General features: G+C 55.4%; 1 protein-coding gene across 1 annotated transcript; it reads right to left on the reverse strand.

Moving 5' to 3' along the window:
• Positions 1-6791: 6791 nt before the first annotated feature.
• Positions 6792-10742, reverse strand: TPPP3 (tubulin polymerization promoting protein family member 3). The gene is made up of 4 exons (XM_082063020.1): positions 10689-10742; positions 9242-9433; positions 7953-8106; positions 6792-7719 (listed from the first exon to the last, which is right to left on the reverse strand). Exons 2-4 carry the CDS (start codon positions 9427-9429, stop codon positions 7531-7533), a joined length of 531 nt encoding a protein of 176 aa, XP_081919146.1. The 5' UTR covers positions 9430-9433; positions 10689-10742; the 3' UTR covers positions 6792-7530.
• Between the last annotated feature and the right edge of the window lie 659 nt (positions 10743-11401).

Below are 11401 nucleotides of genomic sequence, written 5' to 3' on the forward strand. Positions count from 1 at the left end.
CGCCAGGGCTAAGTGCCATAGTTGCTCGAACTTCTGCCTTTCCCAGATGTTGCACATGTATTTTGGCTGTGGTTTTGTGTTTTACTCGGCATGATTGCACCACAACCTGTCACAGGTTCTGGTCCCCTACGCTGCCTCCAGCTGTGCTCCAGCTCCCTTCCTCAGGTTGGGTTTAACAAACACACGGCTGTGGGGTGTATCAAATCAAGTCAGACTCTTGATCCAGTGGAAGTCCAGTCATCTTTTTCCCCATGGATCTCACTCTGATGCACTGAGTCAGAAAATGAGATGTCAGGGCTGAATGAGATATCTATCATGACAGGAGTTCAAAATCTACATGGTCCACCTAGAGAAGAGCCCAAGCTCACCCACTTGTGATGCTGACCCACCCTATGTTACTCTTCTCAAAGCTCCATCTCACTGGAGCAAGAAATGCTGGATTTATGAGGGCAGAAAGGTGGAGATCAATGCATAAGGGTCTCTTGGTTTTGTAATTTACCTTGAAGTCTACTTGGTTAAAACCCCAGGAGAACCAGGTCGCACAACTTTCCCAAAAGCACTGGCCAAACCTGTGGCAATAATGCGAGCAAGAGGATGCTGAGTTTTTCCCTCCTCTGCTCAATAGCTTCATACTCATGTTCCTTGAGACTAAAATGCATAATGTAGAGATACCATTGCAGATGCTGCAAGGAAATGTTTAAATCCAAAGCTAAAATCTGTTTCCAATTAAGTCTCAACAAAAAAAAAATCCATAGAAACATTTCTGTTTAGATTTGTTTTCTGACATCAACAAAGCTCCCTGTTCAAAATGCCTGAATATACATTTGTGTTTCAGATTTTGCTGTTTGTTTAGGTTATTTTTTGCACACCTATGCAGGAGTGCTTTGAAAATGTCTTTTTTTTTTCTTTAGAAGTGTGTTTCAAACAAGTACTTCAAAGCAGTGACATAAGGGTTAGCATAAAATCACACCATGTTACACTCATTGTCATTTATCACTCTTCAGAGGGCTCACCAGCGTCGCTGGAAAGACTCCCAGGAACTTACCAGGAACTGGCAAAACTGTAGACAAGTGATTCATTTCTCTTAACATTTGTGACCCTTTGTGATTTTGGGGATTTTGTTTTGTTTTGTCTCATCGCAAATGGATTATCTGATGCAGCAGCTGGGTGAAGGCCTGGAGGAGAGACATGTATCAGCTTCCACGGTACAAAACATGGATCAGGCTGCTGCTTCTAGTCATTGTGTCTCAAGAAATCAAATATCCAAATACAGCAGGGCAAAATGGAAAGATTTCTTTATAGTCTCCTGGGCACCAAGAAAATAGTGGCTGATGTAGCTTTACAAGGCTCATAAGAACTGATGCAATGCAGCCATACACGTGTTATGACAGTACCAGCCATGCTATATATGCCTTTTTCAGGAGCTTTGATTCACTGGATAGCAAGAACAAGATTACTGTAAGGTGATAAGGAACCAGTACCATCACAGGATGGATACCTGGACTGCTGAAGGACCAAAACAAACTTTCCTACAAACTGGATGTGATTATCAGGTATTTTCAGTGTGTCCTTGCCCTCAGACAGGCAAACTGACAGCCATCCAAACCTTCATCCCCATTTGTCCAGCACGCTTCAATGGCCTGTATAAAAGGTGACGGGAGTGATGTCACCTGAGACAGTCTCACAGGCCAAGGAGGTCTGAGCGTCTCCTCTGACCTGCCCTGGGGCAGAGGCCACACGGTTCCATGCCCTGGATGCTGCAGGGTGAGGAAAACAGCACTGAACGGTGGGATGGATTTTGGCCACTCTGCAGCCTTGAGTTTTCAAGACTTTGGGTGACAAAGAATGTTCCACAACCCCTCAAAGCAGCTCCAGAGATTTTTTGCTGAGTGTAACCTCCAGCCATTGGATCCCATGGTCCCCTTTGGTCCCGTGGAACAACCCTGCCCAGTAGAAAGCTGCTCAGCACAGCAGTGACTTGTAAGATCAACCTTCTCCCTGTGTCTCTTTCAGATGAGTTGTTATGGAGGAATGATCATCTGAGTTCCCAGGTGGAATTTCTAAGACTGGAAGCGAAACAACTTACCAACCTTCAGGAGACCTGGGCTCTTCTGCGAGACAGCCAGAGGAATGGGCTGCGCACAGGTGGGGTACACAGCTTGTCTGTCGCGGCAGGAGGTGGCACCTGTGTCCCAGCAGAGCTCCTCCAGTCCTAAGTCATGTGTGCTTCTTGTAATACCCCTGCACTGCTGGCAAATGGATGAATTCAGCGCTTTGGCACACGAGCAAGCTATTTTGGTGATCATTAGCACACATTGTACACTCCAGGAGGCTGGAACTGGTTACAGACTTTAAAGCCAAGATACAAAAATGCCAGTTCAGTGAGTGGAAAGTCAGGAATATCCTGGGCCTGATTAAACTACTTTTTTTAGAAGTAGTATCTCAGGTCAAAATGAAAGAAGACTTTTATTTTTCAATCAGAGCACTCCAGCTCTTTTAGCACATGCTATCAATCTCTTTGAATGGTTTCTATCAGTTATTAACCATTGTAAACCAGCCATGTGTGAAATCTTAAATTGAATCATAGCTGTACTTGTAGCTACAAACTTAGAGCTCCAAGAACAAACATTTTAAAATATGATTTTGAATAAATAGAAATCAGTGTATCAGTTTTGGAAAAAATCCTCATGGTAGGTTCACTCTCCTGAATGCTTCTTCGCTGTTTAATTTTTTTTCCTGCAACAATCTTGTCCAAATCTTTAGTGCCCACAAACAGTCCTGCTGAAGCAGTTGACCAAAGAGCAGCCACGCTATTCACAAACCTCTTCCAGCTGAGGAATGCACCGGTCATGAGGCATCACCCGCACTGGGAAGAACTGCATCAGTACCGTCAGCACACGGCTCTGATCAGTGCTGCACTTCAGAACAATTATGCAGTTGTCCACCATACAGGGAACAAAAGACATATTAAATAGGGCCTGTGTTCAGTTTTATCTAGTACAAAATCTCATGTGGTATAAGCTGGCATATCTATATATAAGCTGGCAAATCTAATCCTTGCCTTTTTTTGTAGTCCTCAGCATCTTCCTGCTCCTATCTTCCCCTGCCTTTTTACACTTCTGCAGCAGTCATTACGTTAACAAAAAGTAGGCATGACTCCTGCGTAATAGAATTTTATCTGAAGCCATGCAGTGCTGAGGAGATGGTAATTTAGTTAATTGATTTCCCTCTAAAATGGCCCTGAATCAATATTCCAGCACAATGCTGGCAACACATAGCTGGCAATGACGTATTGCACTAGCACTTGTGGTCAAACCAATATCTCAGGTCACTGACTGCAAGGATTTGAAATCCTAGCCCTGATTTAGATGTACACCTCTGAGAAAGAGCCTGATCCACCAGGGCACAAGCTGGATCTTGCCTGAACATGATTTACAGACTAGTCTGTGTATTTTGGAAAACGTTGTCCATCAGACCATCAGCAAAATGGAAAAGTACTGAGCTGAGGAAGGCAACACAGGTACAGCTCGATGGAGAAGCTGTTTTGCCTGGCCTGAGACCAAGGATCTGCACTATACCGGGCAATACACTCCATAGAGGGATGCTCACGAAGGGAGAAGTTTTTTGGAACAGCAACATCTATGAGCTAGCTCTTCCTGGTGCTCCTACACAGGGACAGAAAGGGCAAGTCCTTGCTGGGCTTATTGTCATCCATTCTCTTGCTTTTCTAGGAATGAATCTAACATTCTTGAGAAACAGGGTGGTCAGTCTACAGCGCTACCTCTGGTCAAACCACTCATCCCAAAGAAAAATGACCTCTCAGACGAGCCAGAACCCGGTCCCAGGCATACAACTTGCTGTCAAAGTGTGAAGCACTTCAATAAGTACAGATGCGGTTCCAAGATTATTTTAGAAACTCACTAGAGAAGTGACCTTGGGGGCAGAGAACACGTTTTACAGCTAAATCCATCATAATCAGTCAGCTGAGCCTTCTGGGCTGTGTCTCCCTGTAAAACTGGGACACCAGCCTGTGAGAGGGTCTGGGTTGTCCGAAATCATGGAGACTGTGGTGACAGGGCTGGGTGCGAGGTCTGGCATGTCCCTCTGCTGCAGGAGCGGGGCCGGTGAGCGGCCAAGGGGAAGACAAAATGGGAAGGAGAAAAAAAGCTTCATGTCTGGGGCCTGGATCAATGCAAACAACATAAATTCTGGCTGAGACACCTTCCGCCCGCTGGCTCCTCTGCTCTGAGGCAATTATATGCTGGCTGAAAAATGTCTTTCTTGAGCTGGTGTGGAGCCAACCTCAGAGCTAATGCTTGGCCAGAGCTAATTCATTAGTGCAGGGGAAATGGCTGCAAGCCCTTTTGTTTGGGCTGTGTCACTTTTCATCAAAGAAAGTAGTCCTGCAACTAATATTTTAAGGTCTCTGCTGTCTCAGCAGCCTGTGGCACCACTTCAAGCTTCACTGGGAAAACAGCTGGAGCTGCTGGTCCCGTGGAAGTTCCTTCAGGTTGTGGTCTTCTCAAGGGATGGGCAACCTAACTGGCCTCTCCTTGTTCATCCTGCACTCCAGTGCCAACCATCCTGGGGACCTCTACATTCCTGCCCACATTAGTCATGAAGACTGATGTTTAAAGGCCATATTCCTTGCACTTACCTGCCCATGAGGCCATGTCTCCACCTGGCTTCAGCCACGCACCAGGGCTGTGTGCTGCATCTGTAATGCGAAGCACAGCCTTGTGCACACATATGCAGCCAGCAGCTCCCAGGAGCTCACCGCACTGGTATTTAGAAAGTTTTCAGTAAGACCCAAACCAATGTCTTCTTGTTCCCAGGAGACTGTTTCCATCACTTCAGAAGTGACTCCTTTTCAGGCTGATCTTTGGCACTTCACAGCTGTTAGACCCTGCTGGGTCTTTGCCAGCACTAATTTTCCTGGGGCTGGTTTGAGCAGGACTGAGATACCAGACTAAGTGGTGTCAAGCAGCCTGGCCAGAGTGGTCTGGCCATTGCCACCCTCACCACCCAGTCCTGTCCCCATACAGCAGACAGCATGTGCTGGAGCTGCCTCCTTGGGAACAAGAAGGTCAGAAGGGGCAAGCCTCGTGTGAGCTGTGGAGCAAATGGCGGAGAACTTGAGGAGAAGCTGCAGCAGGTAAGGAGCACACCTATGCCAGGTGGCTTGGCACTGAGTGGGAACTGCTAGCCACTGCGTGACCTCTGCCACGGCCTCACAGGCTGCAAAGCTTCTGCTCAGGATGCAGAGCAGGATGTAGCCAAGTGACAGCAAGGCTCAGCCGAGCTCACTGTCCGCGGGGAGGTCCCACAGTCCTTGCCCTGGCTGCTCTATCACCTGAGGAGTGGCAGCTCAGCTCCCCTTGCTGATGTACTTATGGAGGTGACTCCAAGTGAAGACCCATCCACCCTCCTCGCTGGCTTGCAAACCACGGGTGCTCAGCAGCTGCGAGGCGGACAGGTGAGCTGTGCGGTGCCCAGCCTCAGGGCAGAGGTGGGCTGAGCAGCTGGGGGAGGAATGGCTGTTGTTCCGGAATGCCATGCTCTGCTGCTGGACACAGGGATGCCAGAGCTGCTGCTCTTGCCATGTGCAAGCTTAAAACTGGGAAGAAATTCACCTCCTGGGCTTGCTTTCCCACTATCAAAAGCGTCTCACCACCCACAACTCCCCTTCAGAGCTGCCCCAATAGGGGTGCCCGCTCCACTCCACCGCCGGCTCCTAACCAGAGCCACATACAGGCAGGGGATGAATCTGCTCACCCCTTCACAAAATGTTTCTCCTTCACAAAGCCTCCAAGTCTGCGCACAAGGATGGGGCTGTGGATGGCAGCTCCACAGACCGTGGGGCAATGCTGGACAGCCTTGCCCTGGGAGGTTTTGCACCTCGTTTTTGCAGCTGGACAATGGAGCCAACAAAGGGTTAAAGCCGCCCCTCCCCCTGCTCCAGCAACAACTTTTTGAAGGAGCAACATTGGATCTCAGAAAGAGCATTTAGGGGAACAGACAGCCACAAACTCCTTCTGACCTGCTCAATGGAGCGCTAAAATCCCCCCAGCCCACACCCCCATCCTGCCACTGGTGGATACTTACTGGTAGACCCTCACTGGGGGTGGGGCTGAAACCAGCCCAGGAGACAATCTCTTCCTTCTCCTGTGCTTTAAAAAGCAGGTGGCTATGATGCAGAAGGTGCAGGGCTGTGCAATGGCAGGGAGCGAGCCCACTCGAGCCACATGTGCACCCCAGCGCATGCCTCGTGGCGTGGGCAGTGCTGGTGCTGTGGCTGAGGCACCTGCCAAATAACCTGTGGGTTACTTAGGGAGCCCGGTTCCAAACAGATAACCACCAGAGGTGAGTATGTAGCTGGAAAACCTGACTCTGCCACCCAGGCAGCACTTCAGCAGGCTCTGCCCGTGTCTGGGATTGTGGTGGCAGCACCTGCACCCAGCCTTATGCACCCGAGCACCCGCAACAGCAACCACCCCATCCCAGAGGCGCCGTCCCATCCCAGAGCCCCATCCGTTCCCAGGGATCGTTACCAGGAGCTCATGTGTTTGGTTGCAAACAGAGCAGGAGCGGGAGCCAGGCGTTCGTGTTTGTGTGCCTGCAGTTGCTCAGGCAACTCGGGGCCAGCCAAGAGCTGCCAAAACAGCCGGCGGCCAGGGCCGAGCCCACGGCGTGGCTCTCCTGGGGCGGCACAGCCAGCCCAGCCTCCCACTGCTCAGCTGGACGGCGCTGGCTGCTCGGTGCCGCAGAACACAACCGGACCGGGGGCGTCAGTGCGGACAGGGTTTTATTGCAGAGCCAGGTTACAGCGTGGGTCTGCAGCAGCCTTTGGTTTGGGCTTCGCGAAGGCAGCGGGGGGCCACGGGGGTTCAGGTCAGAGACCTTTGCTGACAGCCAGGCAACACTGAGCTCTCCCAGGGTGCATCCCGAGGCTGGGCTGGGAGCATCCCGGCAACACCACAGGGTGTGAGCCTCCGGCGGTGTGGGCAAGCAGCAAAGCTGGGCAGCCCCGTGGCGAGGGCACCCGTGGGGAAGGCAGAAGGTGGCTGTGGTGTAACTGGTGCAGGGTTAAAGTGGGTCCCCGGGAGGTCTGCAGGGAAGACAGGCTTGCTGTTCCCGGTGGGACTGTTAGGGAGGGTGCCCCGAAAGCTAGGGCTGAGGTAGGGAAGGTCTGGGTGCCAGTGGGGCAGAGGAGCCCTGAGAAGCAGTGCTGTTAGTACGGTGGGTGCTACCAGTGGTGGGGGGCCGGGGGTGACAACACAGGGGGCACAGGAGGGGCTGGGGTGTCACAGCACAGGGCAGGGACAGACGTAGCGCCGCAGCAGAGCACACAGCCCAGTGACTTCCCAATCACATCAGCGCTGGGCGGCCAACATCCCGCCAGCCTGGGGCTGGCCCCAGTGCAGCCCCCCGGGTCCCACGTCATACGGGCACGTCCCAAGGCTGACGCAAGCACCGGCCTCACGGCCGACGCGCAGGGACCGGGGCGGTGGGTGCCATGGGCACCTGTCCCTACTTTTTCACTTTAGCATCGTAGGTGCCCGCATTCTTGTAGGCACTGACGTAGCCACTGTTGTCCACGATGTTCTCCCGCCCACTCTTGCCCTTGCCCTTGCCGCTCTCATCGAAGCGCTCCTTGTGGGATCCCGTGTACTTGGAGGTGTCCGTCAGCCTCTCCACGGCCCCCACTGTCTTGGCTTTCTGCAGTGGGGAGATGGGACACAGGAGTCAAGAACATACCTCATCCCCTTCATCCTTTGCCCCATACAAGCTCCTGCTGCCCACTGAGAACCCTGCTGTGCCCACTGGACCTGTGCAATCCCCAGCCCACCCAGGGCCACGACATCTCCTGGAAAGTGTCTCTGCTCAGCTGCAGGCAGAGCTCTGTCCTCCCTCCCTCCCCGCCCTCCTGCTCCAAGGCGCCCTTCACTCACCGTGACACCCACGTTAATGGGCTCCTTCCCTGCCACCAGCTGGCAGATGGCCTCATACGCCTCCTCTTTGCTCTTATCCTTAAATCTCTTGGGGGCCAGCTCCTCCAGAGCCTTTTTGAACTCCTCGTAGTTGATGACATGGGCTGTCTTCCCTCTGCAAGCACAAAACCCAGGGTGCCATCAGCACAACCTCAGCTTGTGCCTCCAAACAGGGCTGCAGCAGGATGAGCTGCATGGGGCTTTGTTCTCCACCAGCCTCGGGCCCCTCAGCCACCTCCAAAATGCAGCTACAGCCAGGGCACTCCCAGCTGAATGGGTCAGGCTAGGCACAACTGGTGACGAGCTCCAGGAGCTTTCCAGACACATGCTCTTAATGTCCCCAGTGCCCAAACCCTCGTCCCTGCATGGGTGTGCCATGGGACGTGGGTGCTGGTGGCAGGAGGGGACATGCATCCACATCCATTCCCACTGCTCTCAGGCTCCCTGGGTTGTCCCACACGCTCTGCCCTCTGACAGGCAGCAGTCCTTATCTGGACAAATTCGGAAGGGCGTGCACAGAGCATCTCTCCCACAGGTACCTGGTTCTCATCTCTGGGGCAGCACAGCAACCCACTCTCCTAGGCATCAAAAACCTCCCCATGCTTAGACCCTCCTAGCTGTACCAGGGAGGAAGGGGATGCCTGGATAGAGGGTGTGTAGGGAGGAGGCTCTCCACCCATCCTTGCTCCTGCATCCTGGTGCAGAAGGTTTGGTGTCACCACGTCCTCAGGGACCCTGAAAGCAGCCCCAGGTGTCTTTAGCCCTTCAGCTGCCCCTGTGACCTCTGAGGAGCAAAGACTAGACCTCTCACCAAGCTCAGGTGTGGGCTGGCCAGACCGAGAAATGGGCTGTGCCATGTCACATGGGACACCCATGGACACCTTCCTCTGCTCCCTACAGCACCTTCTTGCTAAATAGGAACCTGGCAGAACCAGCCAGGCCCACCACAATGCCTGGGAGCAGGAGCAGAAGCACAGCCCCTGCCCCAAAATCTGAACCTCCTCCCGCCCAGATATGGATTAATTTATTACCAGGTCTTGCGAAGCAGCCACACAAACTCCCTGAAGGCAGGATGCGACAAGGCAGCACCTGCTGCCTCATGATGGAGGGACCATGGATCGCCTGGGCATGCAGCTCGGGTACCACCCCTCCCTGGGACCACCACACCCAGGCACTGTCACCCTGCCCATGCCGCAAGAGCATCCCCAGCCTCTGAGTGGCTGGAGGCCCCAAAAAGCTGAGTCACTTACTTCACCTTGGAGAAGACAATGTCCACGTCGGTGCTGGTGACGCTTTTGCCGTCAGTGACTTTGCAGTCTTTGCACAGCTTGGCCCAGTTCTTCCCATTCATTTCTTGCCCCGTAGCCTTGGTGTCGCCATAGATAGCGAATTTGCGGAAGCTCTCCTCCAGGGATGCCATCTCAGCGCTCCCGGCCATGGGGCTGCAGGACAAGGTGCAGAGGGGTTTGTTACCACCCAGGCTCTGGCTGGCAGCACCGGCAGAGCTCAGTTGCTCTGCGAGGGCAGGAGGAGGAGGAAAAAGGCTGGCGAGGGCGGAGGGACCGCAGCAGGAGCGGGGCGTTGTGGGGTGGGAGCTGGCGGCAGCCTCGGACAAGCCCCAAGGCCAACAGCAGAGACGTGTCTTAGGGGATGTAGGTTCCAATTGAGAGCTGTCAGCGGTGAGGCTGTCGGCTCCAGGGGCTGGCGAGGAGTGAGCGCATCAGCCTGTCCCCTCGGGAGCACTCTCCAGGAATGACGCAATGCAGCCGCCTTCCTTGTGCTCGCCGATGATGAGAAATGGCACTACTGCCTGCCTCCAGCTAACTCTCCCCTGATCTGCCAACAGCTGCATCCTCCTGCATGGATCTGGCAGCACCCCAACTCTGCAACGTGCCCCACAAAGCTGGGTCAAACACAGTGCCCTGCAGCCTGTGGCACTGGGGTGCCCAGTTGCAGATGGACCTCTGTGTTCCCACTCAGAGCTGTGGCCGCTGTCCCGCCCCAGCTCCCCGCCCCGCCGTCGTCTTGCCAGCCTCACCCTGCCAGCTCAGCATCCCTTGCCACGTGCTGAGCACCCACAGCATCTCAGCCAGGACCGGGCGCAGCAGTACCCAGCTGTGGCTCCAGCACCCCAAGGCACAGAGCGGGTACCTCGCCAGTGCCCAGGCGCAGGGAGCGGGATGGACCCCCACAGGGCCTTGGCGGGAGGCAGAAAGGGGCACAAAGGAGCAGAGGGCTCGGCTGCTGCGCCGCCAGCCCTTGTGCTGCCGGGCGACCGTCGCTAGGGAGGAGCAGTGTTGCCTGGCGACTGTCGCTAGGGAGGAGCAGTGTTGCCTGGCGACCGTCGCTAGGGAGGAGCGGGGAGGCGGGACACGGCAGCCGCTGGTTCCCGCCTGTCCCCGGGCTCCCGCGGGGTACCCGCCGCCCCGAGCCCCTGAGAAGCCGCACCGCACCGCACGGCCCCGCACAGCGGAGCTGGGACCTTCCCACCTGGAGCTCGCCGCCCGTGCTTGGGGGTATCAGGTTAGCGGGACCCCCCGACCCGCTCCGCCGCTCAGTCCCCCACTACTCCCGCGCACCAGCCCCGGGACGGGCAGCTGCCGGAGCCGGGGTCCCGGGGGGTCCCGCTGCCGCCGCGCCCCGGGACCGGGGGGTCCCGGCTCCGCCGCGGCCGCGCTCGCTCTCCCGGTCACTCACCTCCCGGCGCCGCGCTCTGAGGCGGGGGGGGCGGCCGCCGCTGCCTGTTTAAGGCGCCGCCATGGCGACGGGAGGGGCCGCGGGCCGCACCCGCACCGGGCTCCGGGCCGCCCCCTCCCGCCTCCCCCAGGCCGCAGCACGGCCGGGGAGCGCTCTCGGGGCGGGGATGCGGAGCCCGGGCAGCAGCCATGCAACCACCTCTGGGGTGCCTTCCACCACCCCACGAAGCCTCTCCATCACCCCACACGGCCCCATCGGCATGCCACAAGGTCTCTCCATCACCCCACAAGGCTCCACCATCACCCCACAAGGTCTTTTCTCCAGCTGACAAGGGCTCTCCATCACCCCACAAGGTCTCTCCACCACTCTGCCACCCCAGGCTTCCCTCTGGCATCTCCCCTGTGCTCTGCCCCAAAGCCCTGTCCCCTGCCCCACACAGCCAGTGTGCCCTCCCATAGATGAACCAGTCCCTCTTGATAGGTGACACTAGGGACCAATGGTCTCTGCTTGGGCTATGGGTACAAATGCCATCTGTCCTGGTGTGACGGCCACCACGGCAAGTGCTTGTCCCCTCTGCATGGCCCAGTGGGACACCCTTGGAGTGACCCTGGGGGCAGCCAGCCACATGCCAGTGCTGCCCACCATGGCTGCCTGGCTTCCCTGGCCTGAAGCCTGACCACACATTAGGCTCCAAGGGTGCTGAGGGTTGAAAC

The sequence above is a fragment of the Streptopelia decaocto genome, assembly GCF_964273445.1.
Source record: "Streptopelia decaocto genome assembly, chromosome: 11".
Taxonomy (NCBI): domain Eukaryota; kingdom Metazoa; phylum Chordata; class Aves; order Columbiformes; family Columbidae; genus Streptopelia; species Streptopelia decaocto.

Coding starts and splice junctions, on each gene's coding strand:
- TPPP3 (XM_082063020.1), bottom strand. CDS start 9,429: ATGGCCGGGAGCGCTGAGATGGCATCCCTGGAGGAGAGCTTCCGCAAA. Junction 8,107..9,241: donor ATTGTCTTCTCCAAGGTGAA/GTAAGTGACTCA, acceptor TTGTGCTTGCAG/AGGGAAGACAGCCCATGTCA. Junction 7,720..7,952: donor CCATTAACGTGGGTGTCACG/GTGAGTGAAGGG, acceptor TCCCCACTGCAG/AAAGCCAAGACAGTGGGGGC.